Source organism: Cyprinus carpio, chromosome B14 (genome assembly GCF_018340385.1).
Source record: "Cyprinus carpio isolate SPL01 chromosome B14, ASM1834038v1, whole genome shotgun sequence".
NCBI classification, from domain to species: Eukaryota; Metazoa; Chordata; class Actinopteri; order Cypriniformes; family Cyprinidae; genus Cyprinus; species Cyprinus carpio.
Genome location: NC_056610.1, coordinates 11,304,595 through 11,321,025, shown reverse-complemented (window position 1 = coordinate 11,321,025; position 16,431 = coordinate 11,304,595). Strand labels below are relative to the sequence as shown.

At 32.5% G+C, this 16,431-nt stretch overlaps 1 protein-coding gene across 9 annotated transcripts in view; it reads right to left on the bottom strand.

Annotated features, from left to right (window-relative positions):
* LOC109102434 (collagen alpha-1(XXIII) chain-like) overlaps positions 1 to 16,431 on the bottom strand; it is a 128,135-nt gene that overhangs the window by 8,469 nt on the left and 103,235 nt on the right. For 6 of the 9 annotated variants that reach the window (XM_042738068.1, XM_042738065.1, XM_042738069.1 and 3 more), the window contains 7 exons: positions 15,968 to 15,994; positions 13,681 to 13,707; positions 12,952 to 12,978; positions 8,996 to 9,067; positions 7,701 to 7,817; positions 1,795 to 1,821; positions 1,662 to 1,688 (listed from right to left, as the gene is read on the bottom strand). In XM_042738068.1, coding sequence (XP_042594002.1) covers positions 1,662 to 1,688; positions 1,795 to 1,821; positions 7,701 to 7,817; positions 8,996 to 9,067; positions 12,952 to 12,978; positions 13,681 to 13,707; positions 15,968 to 15,994 — 324 coding nt within the window. Of the gene's footprint in view, positions 1 to 1,661; positions 1,689 to 1,794; positions 1,822 to 7,700; positions 7,818 to 8,995; positions 9,068 to 9,260; positions 9,309 to 12,951; positions 12,979 to 13,680; positions 13,708 to 15,967; positions 15,995 to 16,431 lie in introns of all 9 variants that reach the window. The other 3 variants (XM_042738070.1, XM_042738067.1, XM_042738072.1) reach the window with 2 other exon arrangements.

Below are 16,431 nucleotides of genomic sequence, written 5' to 3'. Positions count from 1 at the left end.
CAACACTAAAACGTGGAAGAAGCAACAGATTTATTCTTCTATCTTGTGATATTGTGGGGACTTGGATCGGTCCATCAGTTGTTGATTAGATGGAGGCAGATCTGAATGTGAGCTTGCACTTTTATACTATTATAATTTTTGTTAATATTTTAAATTAGATTTTATTTTATGTTTTATTTTTTCTGTTTTCATTTTTATTTTAGTAAAAGTTTAGTCATTTTGTTGAACATTTTATATCGTTTTTTTTTTTTAATTATTTTGCTTATTGTTTATGGCAGGTTGCTTATTCTGTTTTATTTTTTCTGTTTTTTTTTTTGTTGTTTATTTTTTATGGATTTTTGATTGGTTGTTTTGAAACAAGCTAAAATAAAATAAAATAAAGTTAATTTTATGTAGTTTAGTTTAAGTAAGGAATGCTTCCTTTTGGTTTTAGTTTTAATTAACAATTACAACACTGGCACTCACCAGAAAATTAAGTTATGACATTTTGATTTAAAATAATGGGCTTAAAGGTAAATAATAATATATTAAAAAGAAACATATTGTCACGATCTCTAGCTGGAGTGCAGTGAGCTTCATTAGAGGGCACTCCATTCCAGACTCTTGCCACTTCACCCTGGACTCCATTTCCCATAATCCTTTGCCAGGTCTCCTCATCAATTGCAATCACCTGTCTCTCATCACCTCATCAGTCTCGCACTATAAAGGTTGCACACATCCACACACTTGGCTGATTATTGTTTAGCCTCTACCCTGTATCTGTGTTTCTTTGCTTTGCCTCGCCTCCTTGTTTTTGACCTTGGACTGTTTATCTGTTTTTTGATTGTTTTGCTGCCTGCCCTGACATTTGCCTGTTTCGGATTCCTCTTTGTCTTTGCCTGGGACAATATTGTTTGCTGTTACTGGACTCTGCCTGTTTGACCACTCTCTATAATAAAGCCTGCATTTGGATCCTCAACTCTGTCACGACGCCTCCATCATAACACATATGCACACTGTACATGAATCATTTACAATAAGATCAAAGAAGTAGTTTTTTTTATTATTTACCCTACTTACTTTCTTAATGTTGATGGTCTTATTGTGAACAAATACATAATTGCAAATTCATCAAAAAAATAAATAAATTCAATGTAAAACCTTTCTTCTTCAAGACAACATTTTCACTTTTTCAATATAGTCTAGCCCTACATTTCTTACTGTATATCCTGCTTTGCTTAGAAATAAAATCACATTACAGAATTAAAAATGGTTGTGAACACCCTTTCATGCTGTCTTTTTGTACAACAGGTCCATGCGGCTCCAACACCACGCACACAGTATGTTTCTCATCTTAGTCTCACACACAAAAGTACACATGTACTAAAACCAAACTGATATTACACATAAGAAGTCATTCCAGTGAAACAGAAAGAAACTAATTCAAGACCTCATACAGATGTCAGTGCAACCAGACCTCAGTGTTCTCAGGACGGCTGAAGTCAGCAAGCACTTACTAGCACAAAGGGCAAAACACTCAAACATGCTGTTCATATTTATAACCAAGAGGAAAGAATTTAGTCTTTCAGAAAATTGCGAAAGCAAGACATTTTCCTAAAAAAACAAGAAACATCTTGGCCTCAAGGATGAGCACACACAGATTTGATATGTTTTAATCTTACCGGTTTTCCTGGTAAACCTCTTTGTCCCTGCAGAGAGAGAAAAAATGTTTGAAAGAAAGTAACATACAATAATATAATGTGAGCCATGAAGACCATGACCAAGTTGATCAGAAACAGTGCTGGTTACACTCACCTCCATTCCTTCTTGTCCAGGAGCACCCTAGAGAGACAGAAAGTATTTAAGAGTTACTTTAATACACCAAACTTTCAAGATGTATGTCAGTGTTTGACTGATGCCAGAGCTCTTTTTCAAAAGAGACCAGAGAACCAAATGTCATGTGCCAATTCTTAAATTGCATTGCATCATTATAGACATTAAATGGCTTGTTGGGTTAGTTTGTAATATGAGTTTCACATTAAATATCAAGTTAAGTCAAATTTATATGTATAGCGCTTTCCACACATCTCCAGTCCATCAATTCATGTTTTCTGATGTGAAAAGCTCTGTGTTCGTAAGAACCAAATCCATAATTGAGACCTAATTTAATTGTAAAATACGAGTCCTCTCTCCATAATGTTGCTTTCTCAAGTGAAAAAGATGTCTTGTCTGAATCAGGAGAGAGATATGCACAGATCAAGCACCATTTATAAGCGAAAACAATCGAAAACAGTTCTAAACAAATATGTTGGTGGATTTTGATGTGAGAGAACAAAATGGGATGGATATTTTCACTGGAGGAAGCGTTATTATGCATTATGGACTTATTTTTTTGGCCAAAAGTGATGGTTTAGCGTTAAAATGCCTTAATGATGAATTTGTTTATTACAAACACACAAGACATTAAGACATTTTTCCCATAAGAAAATAACTGATAACCTGGAGTTGTGTGGATTACTTGTGCATTATTGTGATGCTTTTATCCGCTGTTTGGACTCTCATTCTGACGGCACCCATTCACTGCAGAAGATCCATTTGTGAGAAAGTGATGTAATGTTACACTTCTTCAAATCAGTTCTGATGTAGAAACAAACCCATCTTCATCTTTAATGGCCTGCGAGTGAGTCATTTTCAACATTTTCAACATTTTAGGCAAATTTTTATTTTTGGGTGAATTGGGGTGAATCTGGAGCCATGCCACTTGTGGTTGTAGCCTATTTTATTTAGAAATTTAACTTGATAAATGTGAACTGTCCTTCCATTCATTTCCTATAAGCTGAGAATATAGGTATTTCAAAATTTTAATAACCTAGGTAATTTTCAAAGCATTTTTTTTTTTTTTTTTTTTTTTTTGAAGAGGTTTGTTTGTTTTTTATTTAATAGGTGGGGGTGAGTTACAACTTTGCTTATTTTGGTTGAACGTTTGCCATCAAATATTAGCCACCAATAGCAAACACCTGCTCACATTGATGCTAAGTTATCATAGGTTTCTTATCATTTCATAACAGAGGTTTTGAGTGTTTTTGTCATACACAGAGACAGAAAGAGTGTAAATAACTGCGCTTATCTTTTGGAGGATGTGCTGGGTGAATTTATTATGATATAAACTTAATAGGATGTCAAGCAATGTTTTTCATTTTTTGTAATCGATATTCTTGTCCTCATTCTGTACCTAAATTATCAACAGAATGAGTGAAGACATGGCACACATATGCATACACACAATCTAGTCAGATGTAGTATTTAATGTCAAGCAGACTTCAAAGCTGGTATTCAGCCACAATACAGAGAGACATAATTTTCTGTTCCCTGTCAAAAATGAACAAAACCAGAGGAAGCGCTTGGGAAAATCAGAAGCACTGTACTGTTCGCTTTGCCCATCTTCCTTCATGCTGTGCTTCTTAACAAGGTGGTTTTGCCAGTGAAAAACACAACAAAAGGAGATAACTAGCTAGTAAGTTATGTCAAGGAAACATCTGTGACCAACATGGTGCAGAATTTCATAGATTTCAGCTTTCATAAAACATTTCTTTAAACACAAGCTTGACGACAAAGTAGAGCTGTGCAAACAGAACATCTCGTCTCCTTGTTTTTTTTCCACAGGACTCTTATGAAAAGCTCTACTTCTGCACAGTGACTCTCTTTGTGCATGTGCATGTTTTTAGGGTGACCGTGATTTCACCAATTACAACATGTTCCTGGATCAACATCCTTGTTGATCCTAGAACAACATTCCAATTAACCAATCAGAATTAAGGGATAACTTTTCAGGAAATATCTGTTTTAGGCTTACGATCAGGATTGGGTGCTTCTACACCCTTGATAATCAGCTATCATTTCACACTGATTTTAGGAATAAATTATAGGTATAGTTAGGTTTAGGGGTAGAGATTGAGTTTAGTCTATATTTTTGGACAGTAATGTTTGATCCAGGATCAACAAAAGATGTTGTTCCTGGAACATGTCTTATTTGGCAAAATCACGGCGACCGTGTTTTTAGACTCATCAAATGATATCTCAACTGTGTTACTTTGTGCTTGAAGTGGGTAATATAGATGTTGGTACCTCGTTTATGCATAAGTACCTTGCTTATATATGCATATTAGATCTCCCAAATGTGACTAAATGCTTAACATAGTCACATTTAAAGGGTTAGTTTACACAAAAATTAAAATTCTGAATGTAAACAATGCTGATTACATTGATTTCTTTCTGGGATACTCTCCAAAATGGCAGAAGACGGTAAATCGGGGAAAATAATTGCTGAATAAATTATGTTATTATTGTTTTCTTTGTGCATAAAAAATAGCTTGTAGCTTCGTAAAATTATGGTTGAACCACTGATGTCACATGGACTATTTTACAGATGTTCTTACTACGTTTCTGTGCGTTGATCATGATAATACCATTGTTATCTATGGAGGGCCAGACAGCTCTCAGATTTCATCAAAAATATCTTAATTTGTGTTCGGAAGATGAACGAAGGTCTTACGGTTTGGAACGACACGAGGGTGAGTAATTAATCACAGAATTTTCATTTTTGAGTGAACAAACACATTAATGTAGTTAATGCATTTATGTAGTTTTTTTTATTTCTTTTTACTTTTTTTTGTGTGTGTGTGTGTGTATATACATACACACACACACACACACACACACACACACACACACTACACTCACACACACACACACACACACACACATATATATTAGGGCTCCAAAATTAATCACGATTAATCACATCCAAAATAAAAGTTTTGTTTACATAATATATGTATGTGTACAGGGTATATTTATTATGTATATATAAATACACACACATAAATTATATATTTAGAAAATATTTACATGTATATACATTTATATATTTATATTCTTATATTTTATATTATATATAAATATATTTAATATATAAACATAACATATTCTTCTTAAATATATACATGCATGTGTGTGTATTTATATATACATAATAAATATACACAGTATACACACATATATTATGTAAACAAAACTTTTATTTTGGATGTGATTAATCGTGATTAATCATTTGACAGCCCTAATATATATATATATATATATATATATATATTTTTTTTTTTTTTTTTTTTTTTTTATTTTTTTTTTTTTTTTTTTTACCTGATACCATTCAAAACGTTGATTTGTTGGAAAGCAATTTTTCTTTTTGAACATATTTAAATATGTAATTTATTCCTGTGATGTTAAAGCAGAAATGCTTCTGACAGAGCTGTTTATTTTCATACACTATCATCCTTCAGAAATCATTCTAATATGCTGCTTTGCTACTGGAAAAAACAACAACAACAACAACAAAAAACATTTATTTTTATCAATGTTGAAAACAGTACTTTTGTGTAAACCATGAAACGTTTCAGGATTTTTGTTGAATAGAAAGTTCAAAAGAACAGCTTTTATTTGAAATAGAAATGTTTTGTAACATTATAAATGTCTTTACTGTCACTTTTAATCACATTAATACATCCTTGCTGTAAAAAGCAATAATTTCACTGAATAAAATACTGACCCCAAACTTTTGAATGGTATCGTGTGTGTGTATATATAAATATATATATATATATATACACATACACATATACACACACACACACACACACACACACACACACACACACACACACACACACACACACATATTTAAACTATAGTTTGATTCAGATAATCCTGAGTAAATGAAATTCCCCACATGCTTGCCAAACCCCCAAATGTCATGTAAAATCAAGCAAAGTGAGTTTGGTAATTTAAAATGTCAGTCAGACGGCTTCTTCATATATGAATGAACGGTTCTTGGTCAGAGTAAGCTATAATATGCTGCAGATTTATTGCTGATAGTCAAAACCTTGGCTTGTGGAACTAACAGTCTAATAAGAGCGACATTACAAACTTCCACAGAAGAGATTATGTACCGTCTCTCATAACTTGCCGCTATGCAGGAATAATTTCTGCCTGGTATTGCAAAATAAATTGACAGACCAGTATGCCACTGAGAACCAGCCCAGTTTGAGTGAAATAAAACCATTTCTAGTTCGCTTTTAGTCCAAATTAAACTGCCCTCATGATAAGAAGCTAAAAAGGATGAACTTAATTTGAAGCAACCTAAGTCAATAAATGGTGGGAGAACTGTTCCTGAACCTGGATTTGTGCCAAATCTCCTTTTGGGACGTTCAGGAACATCAGAGCTTGTCAAGAACACACTGTGGCCGTGTCTTACCCAAACCAGATGAGTCTTTAGCCTTAAAATCTATATTTGGTTTAGCTTTAGGTGAGCAGCAGTGCACTGACATAGACTGTGGTTTTCAAACACCCCGCTGGGGGAATGATGAACTGTATTTGCCTCTTTCCCCTCTAACCTCTCTCTCTCAACAAAACACAACCATCAGATGACAGAGGCCAGAGCGGAGCAACGCTAATGCCTTTAACCTTTAAAGTACAACCTGTAACTGTTGTAAACCACAGGCTGTTATAGTACAAAAACAGCTTCAGATGATAAATCCAATTGTACAATTAGGGCCCCCTAGGTTAAAAAATAAAATAAAATCACAGTTTGTGGTGTTAGTTGGTGCCCAACACCATTTGCTTACTCTGTGTATGCTTTTTAAAAAATTGCACGCACACACAAACCCACACAATTTTCTTTTAACATATTTTACTTTTTAAAACGACTCTGTTACAATGAGCTGAACAAACACAATTCTTGAACATTTGTCACGGCTTATTTTCATTATGTCTTCGTTTCATTATGTTTAAGCTAACATAATGATTTTTTGTTGAGACTTCATGAATCATGAGTCGGTTTTGTTCACAAACAGTAAAAAACTGGGCAGTAGATTTGTAGTTCCCTGTATGCTTTGCATGGGACTGCACTCAGAGAATAAATGTTAAAATTAAGTGTAATTTTAGTTTTTCAATAAAGAGAAAGTCTTTTTAGTGTTTATTGTTAAGTTATGATGGACATTTAGAAGAGTTTCTATTATGCTTTTGAGATTTGGGGTTCAGCAAAACATCATTTGTTTAATTAAATGAGCTTTTTTAGTTTTGCTGTACACTTTTTTAGTCTTGTTGTGTAGTTTTATTTCAGTTAAGTTTAGTTAAGTTTAAGTATGGCTTAAGTGTTCAAATCCACTGTAAAATGATTTTTTCAAGGGGTTGAATAAAACAAAGATTATTAGAGGACATTTTACAAGAAAATACTATTTCAGTCGTTCTACTTCAATGTGTTACATTGTTACTCACTGTTTCTCTGTAATTATCTGCAAAAAAAACTTCGAATCTACACCATGTTTCTACACCTTTTTTCAGTTTAAATAATCTTTTTTTTCAGGCCACTGTGAATGCACTTATCATTTATGAAAATGCACATATCATTTATGAAACTGATTTTCAATTAAGAGAGTAAGATCTGTCAGTATCTTTCAGAGGTTATGCAAACATTTATTTGCCTTGACTGGATCTGGTGTAGTCTGTTCTGTGAATTGATATGAGTTGTTATATTTTAGCATTTAAATAAGATTCAAATAATACTCTTGTAGCCTGTACAATTTTCATGAGATGACCCCTTTAAGCAAGGAAATGTGTAATTTTAAGGCATCACAGAAGCAGGTAAAATGAGCAGAGCGTCTTACCGGTTCTCCCGGTGGGCCGCGGGGACCGTCCTTGCCTGTGTTTCCTGGGGGCCCTCTTGCACCAGGTGCTCCAGGAGGGCCTGGAGGTCCAGGTGGGCCAGCTTGTCCTTGATCACCCTGATGAAAACATAGACATGTGATATAGAATAAATTCCTCAAGTAAGTCACAGCAAAACATAAGCACAACAAAAGCAAAAATAACATTCTCTTGAAGTATATATATCTTTTTTTTTTTTTTTGGAAAAGTAAAAAAAAAAGTAAAACAAAAAAGATTATGTTTTAAGTTCATTATTACAGCTTATTTATTGTATATAAGTCATTTGCCTTTAGTGAACAATAATAATAATATTACATTAATATATAATAAAAAATAATTATGCCTCTAGCACTGTAAAAAAAAACTAAGTTGTTAATATAACATTAAATTTTTTTGTTTTAATAACACATTAACACATTTTTTTTTTGCTACTTGCAAAAATAATATATAAAATCTATCAGCAATTTCTACGAAAAGATCATTTCAAAGTAAATTCTACACCAAATGTTAGTGTATACTGACAATCTGTCAATTCTTATACATCTAAAAGGGTGAATCTCTTTAAAAATGGTAATACAGTATTTTCAGGATGACTATTATTATATTATTATATTATTTGTAATTCAACGATTAATCGCATCCAAAATAAAAGTTTTTGTTTACATAATAAATGTGTGTACTGAGTATATTTATTATGCATGTATAAAGACACACACGTAGTATATATTTAGAAAATATTAACATGTATTTACATGTATATATTTATATTCATATAATTTATATTATATATAAATATATTTATTATATAAACATGTGTGTGTATTTATATATACATAATAAATATACACAGTACACACACATATATTATATACACAAAAATTATTATTTTGGATGCGAATAATCATGATTAATCAAGGCCCAGCACTAATCTTTCGCATAGTGACATTATTTTGCATTACATTTCCTTATCCAAAATATAAAGACTATTGTTTTGTTGTTGTTGTTGTTTTTTTTTGATTATGTGGTACAATATGACCGAGATATTTTTTCGTGAGATCCACCCTGCATCAGCCTCATTCACTGAAGCAGCAAACTTGCATGCAACACTCTGATCCTTCACACATGAGGTTATTTGATTGTAAATATTTAGACACACAAACAATAACACAAGCAATCACGCAAGACGACATGGGTTAAAAATGAGGAAGATGAAGATCTAGTAAGGGGAGTGTCTGCACATGCCTTGCACACATGCTACCTTCAGCATACGCCTCTGGAAACTGGGCTGATCGGCCGAGATGTAGCTGTGATCGTAACGAGGAAAGACCATCTGTGCATGTGAGTCCCCAATACAAGGAGACAGGAAAAACAGATGGAGGAAAAGACAAAGGAGAAACAATAAGAGCACTGAAAACCTCAGACTGAGGGATAGTGAGGGAACTGAGGGGCCATGAAGGGAGACGGCCGTCCCGGATATGGAGCGGCTTGGAGATGAAGGCTATGGCAGCAGAGAAGAGACAAACCTTAATGAGAATCTGATTACTATGCAGCCCTGCATAATTGCCATGACCCTGCGAGAGGAACAGGATGAACAGAGGAGCAGAGATACAAAGAGCAGTCATCAAAAAGCATTGATAGGGCATTTCGCTGCCACTGGAATGTGAAATATCAAACCCAGCTGAGCACCTTGCAGGATTTACTTTTAGTTCAAGATATACCCTTCTAATGAAAGACCTGTATATAACGATCAGACCAATTATATTTGACTATTCTGAAATACAAGCAACAAAAACTGTGCATACTACCTTTCAAAAGTTTGGGGTCAGTAAATTTAAAGGAATTAAAGAAATTAATACTTTTATTCATGAAAGATACATTAAATTAATACATTAAAGACATTTATAATGCTACAATAGATATTAATTTCAAATAAACACTGTTCTTTTGAACTTTCTATTCAACAAAGAATCCTGAAAATTTGTTATCATGGTTTTCACAAAAAAAAAAAAAAAAAAAAAAAAAAAAATATATATATATATATATATATATATATATATATATATATATATATGTATATATATATTAAAAATAGAAGACAGAATTATTGTATTTAATGTATTTTTGATTATAAATACAGTCAAGAGACTTGTATATAATTAGAAATACAGTCAGGAGACTATATATAATTAGGGCTGTCATCGTTAACACATTAATGTATGCGATTCATTTTATAATCCTTAACACGTTCAAATAATTTAACCCAATTAACGCAAAATGACTGAAGCACAATTTCTATTCTAACCCTTTAACCCAATTGTGCTTCTCTGCTTGCGATCAAATTATTTTAAGCTGCTGAACTCCAGTCCAATGATCCAGTAAGCGAATGCATTCAAACAATCAGGCTGATTACAAAGCAGGCTGATTACATCAGAGATTGCAGCGAGAACAGAGATTTGCATTGCATTTTCAGTGAATTATTAATTCCAGTGTGTTTCGCTTTAAAACACAAGCTCTGTCATATTCTGTGATTGTCTTTGAAAACTTGATGCACTGATCGCACAGTGTATTTATGCACAGGCACAGACATTTCGTTTCCACACACATTCACGATAATGTTTTGATTTGTCATGTTTATGTTGCTGTGTTTAGTTATACTGAATGGATCCGTGTACTGTAGTAGATATATGCAGTCAGCAGATGATTGGTTTAGGTTTTTTTTGGCATCTCCATGAGGTCCTGATCGGTATCACAATTTGACTTCTCTAAAATTTAAAAAAGCTCTTTGTTGTTGCACTGTACACATATTATAAAATTCAGATTTTTTTCCTTTATATGTGCTTATATGGGCTCCTTATATCATTTGATTCTTTGGTGTCCTTTTGGAGCTTCTAAGTGTCCTTTTTTGGAAAGACATCTAAATTTATATTGAAAAAAGCTTGCAGAAAATATAGATTTTTGAGAATCACCCTTCAATCTTTGGGTTTACTTTGCTGGATATACTGTAGCAAATGATGACAAAATAAACATTTGAAACAAGATAAATGGTCTATGCTTAATTTCATGAGTGTGCGATTAATCTCAATTAATCCCAGAAAAAAGATGTGATTAATTAGATAAAAAAATTTAAACAGATTGACAGCCCTAATAATAATATAATATAATATAATATAATAATTAAAACATTATGAATGAACTCCCATTTCCTTATACTGTATATAGTATACATCCAGTATCTCATTGGATATGACTGGATCGGTTATTCAAACTCATGCTATGTCATGAAAATTAAAAACGATGCTTGCAATTTTGACTTGCTCTAAACACATCAAAAGGACAATGTGTTTAGACTGCCTAAATACAACTGTGATTCAAATACAAAATGACCAAATCATGTAAAATTATTGGTTTTGCCACCCTGAAATAACACTGGACAAAAACCATGGTTTTATTTTTGTTGTCTTAAATCACATTGGTCTGGACAATGTATTTATGTTTGCTTGTCTCTGTAAACCACAATCTGAGGGCTGGATTGTGCTGACAGCAGTAACAGAGAGCAGCTCGAGAGGCACAGATTGCCACAAGAGATTTTATATAAGACTGTGCCATCCAGGTGAGGATGGATGTCTCTTTTTTCTCTCCTTGAAAAGACTTGAGGATGGAAAGTGACAAAAAATAAAAAGCGTAAGGACTATTTTATAGCTTTTCACTGTCATGTTAAATCATGTTGCAGGAAATCTTTGCCAAACTGGTGACATTACATGGATAAGAAGGAAAGTTAGAGCCTTTCAAAAAATAAAGAGAAAGAAGAAAACAGAGAGAAAGTGGGAGTGACACAACACGTTGATGCCAGCGTGAACATGAGGGTTGAGTTAGCAGGGATGTGGTGACCTGAGGGATACTTGAGGTTTCCCACACTGCTGCTTTACTCAGCACTACACACACACTCAGCTAACTAAGCTTTCCATAGACTTCTATTGTTCTTACGCTATCTAAATTGCGCTAATTATATTTACTGCAGACTAACCTCAACCCTAAAATAAAACTTGTGGCATTTTTAGAAGAGAATAAAGACATTATTTACTCTGTATTTTTCCTTTTCAGTGCTTCCCCACAGGGAGGTTTGTTAAGATTTAGTTAAGGCCTGGAGACATTTTTCATTGTTTTTGTGCTCTGAAACATGCTATATCTTACATACACACAGATTCACACACAGCATACACTTTAGTGAATCAAAATAGATTCAAATCAGAACTGCTAGGTTTTTTGAAAAACCAGAGGGGCAGAATATGTAACAGAGCACTGTTCAAGTCATTTAAAAAAACACAGATTCACACATTATGTATATATATATATATATATATATATATATATATCAATCTATATATATATATATATCAATATATATATCAATATATATATATATACATATGTATATATATCAATTAATGTTTTAATTTTTTATACTTAATTGCAACAATTTTATTGCAATTTAATAAATATAAATAAATAAATAAATATAAATATATAAACAAATATTTTTATTTATTCATAAATAATAATAAATATATAAAATGTGTATATTTTAAATAAATACAATATATTTTATGAATAAGGGGGTACATCAAATTGCTTAATTTAAATAAATACTTATTTTAAAGCGTATTAAAAATTATTTGAAAAGTAAAAATGAAAATTCTCCATTGACACAGATGTTGGTAAATTTCACACTAGGCAAAATGAATATGTCACTGTTTTATTGCTGATCATTTCAAAATAGCCAAACATTGACTTATAATGATTGGAGCGGGGCTACTGGCACATGTTGGCATGGTCACTCTAAAGAAATTACCCAACTTAATAAAAAAAAAAAAAAAAATTGGATTGAATTTTATTTCTTCTCATATCTACTTTAGTTGCCCATCTCATTTATCTGCACATTGGTGTCTTGCCATGTCTTTTAATGTGTGTGAGAAAAATAATAAAGAAAGAGCAAGACAATATGAGCAAGAGAGAATATTGAATCTATTGAATGAATCACACACAGTTCAGCCCTTCAATTCTGATTTATGATGTACCATCTATCTTCATAAATGTCAGGTATGGCCCTCATTACTCTGAGGCAAATGTGACATTCTGTTCCTCTGACTGTAAGGCGAAATATTAATAATGTATAGCCTATACATTTATAAGTGACAGAAATATATGTGTACTGACCCTTGGCCCAGTATCTCCTTGATCACCCTACAACACAAACAGACAAGAAATGCAATTAGCAACACATGTGAACTTACAGTAAATACTAGATTTTTTGATATTCTGAAGAGGATTTGCGTGGTTTTTGACTGATTGCTAAGGTGTCTCTGTGGTTGTTTATGTTGTTGCAATTTGTCTGTCCATACCAAAGGTGAAAAAGGTGACAAACACTGCTTTTGATTTTACAAGTAACAGCTTCCTGACCCACTAATAAAATGAGTTAGCTCAGTCATAGTTTGACCTGGTTTACTATTTACTATCTAAAGTAGCATAACAAGAAAGCATAAAGCATAAAGCACAACAAATAAAATCAGGGCAGAGAATATGCATAAATCACTATAAATAAGTAACACTGATCTGAAAAAAAAAAAAAAAAACATCCTGATGCTTCATGTTTTTGTTTTGTTGTGCATATTTTATTTTCCACTGCAATCAGGAAAAGACTTCAAGACGGTCTTCAATTAAAACAGGTTTCTTGTTTCTCTAATTTGATGCCTGACACAGTTTACATCCCCTCCAAAACATGTGTTTGAAGACAAAAGCCAATGCAAATGAAATTTGTGAGTTGTTTTAGAAATCAGAAAACATCTGCTTGCTAGGAAACTGAGATCGGAAACAGAATGAAACATCCTGTGTGTGCGTGTGTGCCGTACAATATTGACAAAAAAAAAAAAAAGATACTAAATGTACCTTATCTCCTTTTGGTCCTGGCAGCCCCTGGAAATAAATGAGTTGGGTGTAATGATTAGACAGATTGTCCAAAATGAAAAATTGATGACAAAAGTCTAAAGGAAAATAGTTAAGCATAGTTCAAAAAATACCATGTGAACCATAAGTCATTCACTAAGAGTCTTTAGTGTCTCAGCGTCCTCTTTTTCAAAGTCATCTTTTTCCCAAATAAAAGTACAGGCAGCACCTCACATCTGCAGTAGATATAACTGTAATCTTTGATCTTAAAAGTCATTTGTGAATAACATGATCAAAAGTCTGGGAATATGATGAACGTACAACTGACTAAACATAAAGAAGATGGTTTGAGTGAAACTATGTGAGTGGAAATGAGAGGGAAGAGAGTCTATAGCAACATCCACACCACAAGACAAGTGCCAAATTCACTTTTTTTCTTTTGCTCAAATCTTTCATTTTTTGTTCACATGACCTTCTCCCTGTGACCCATATCAGACACTGGTCTGCACTGACAAGGCTTCTAAACTGATCTACATGTGTAAAACACATTGCTTTGAAAAAAAAAATAATAATAATAATAACAGAGGCAATGCTAGTGAAGTTGATGCAAAGTGATTGCTGAATAATTAAATTATGAGGCGGAGGAAGTGAAAAAAGGGGAAATTGTAATAATGATGTAAAGAAATACTCCAATTAAAACAAATATATATTTTTTCAACTGTAAACTGTTTTAGTTTATATACACTGCCATTCAAAAGTTTGGGATCAGTAAGATTCTTAATGCTCATCAAGGCTCTATATATTTGATCACAAATACAGAAAAATGGTAATATTGTGAAATATTATTGAAATTTCTAAAATTGGTTTCCTATTTTAATATACTATTTATTTTTGTGATGCACCACAGTCTTCAGTGTTACATGATCCTTCAGAAATAATTATAATATGCTGATTGATTGTCAGTGTTGATTTTGTTGTGCTGCTTAATATTTTTTGGACTTTTTGGACTCTTTGATTCTTTGATAAATAAAAAGTAGGACAGAATTTATTCAAAATAGAAATCTTTTCTAACGATATCTAACAATGAAGTCTTTTATCCATTTAACACATCCTTGCTGAATAAAAGTATTAATTTCTTTAAAAAAAGAAGAAAGAAAAAAATTACTGAGCCCAGAATTTTGAATAGTAGTGTATATTGTATTAAAACACAAAATTTCTATATTGAATAAACAATGTTCTTTTTAACCATTTTATTTATCAAAGAATCCTGAAAAAAGATCACAGGTCCCAAAAATATTAAACATCACAACTGTTTCCAACATTGATTAAAATATTAGATATATTAGATTTCTGAAGGATCACGTGAAACAGAAGACTGGAGTAAAGATGCAAAAAAAATCACAGGAATAAATTATATTTTAGCATAGAATAGAATAGATAATGGTTATTTTAAACTGCAATAATATTTGACAAAATGAAAAAAAAAATTCTGTATTTTTGATCAAATAGATACAGTCTTGATGTGCATAAGAAACTTCTTTAAAAAACATTAAAAAACTTACTGGTCCCAAACTTTTGTACGCCAGTGTATCTAAAAAGTGAGTATAATTTTCTCAAAAACCTCATAAATTAATAAATTGCTTTAATTTATTCATTTGTGTTTGTTTGGGTGGAATAAAATTTAAAACATTAAATTGCTATAATTACTGTTAACACTAAAGTCACATTGTAGAAACAAAATTTTCAGCCTGAATGAGACCTACAGTATGACCACATTTGACTTTCTTTCATGCGAGTCAAAACAAAACAACTGTCTTTCACAGGAAGCCACAGATGAATGGCATTTTGAGGTGGTCTGCTTTCCAGAAGAAGTGGTTTACGTTACATTGGATAAATGGGCTTTCCTTTGGCAGCACTAAAGAGTGCGACAGGGTTCATAAACGACCGCCTACAGCACAAGCTAACAATGATGAATTATCTTCTTTTGGTGTGTAATCCATTATTTCCATCTCATTTGCGGATAGACATACAAGGTAAAAGACACTTTGTGGTGTGTGACCCCCAATCTGAGGTGATAAATGGCTTGAAAACTTAAATAGGGTTTAATCCCCCTGATGCCATGCAAAATTAAAACCATAATTCCTCATGCACACAGTAGGAATGAACAACTTTCAAATGTGTGTAAGGGTTTGTAACTTCCATAAACCTTACTGAATGAAGCAGCACTTATTTATTTATAATATTAGATGATAACCTTCAAGGCACAGTAGAGATTTGAAATTGTATTTACCTGGCTTCCTTTAGGTCCAGGAATACCCTGCAAATAAACAAACCAATTATTATATTTCTATTCAAAAAGGGCTTAGGAGAGCCAAGTCTCTATAATATTATGGTCTCATGATTCAGCTCCCTCTTTCAGTGTAAGTCTACGTCATTTTTTTCAACCGTTTTAACCTCCATAAGTCAAAAATCATCATTCTGATTGCTTATAAAATTCACACAATTGAGGCATCATTTATATTCACAATATAAACTTTGACTTTGTCAATGGGGTGGTATAAGTTACAAAAGCTAGAAGGCACATCTTTGTCCCTTATTTACCCCTAAATTGTACATATTAGTACCTTTTGAAAGGAAACCACATCAGTGACAGTTTTGTACCTTTTTTTCTGAGAGTATAATGGTTAGTGTTTATGAGCAATAAAGAAATAAGTAACAATAAGCTTATGTAATCAAATGAAAGAAGCATCAACT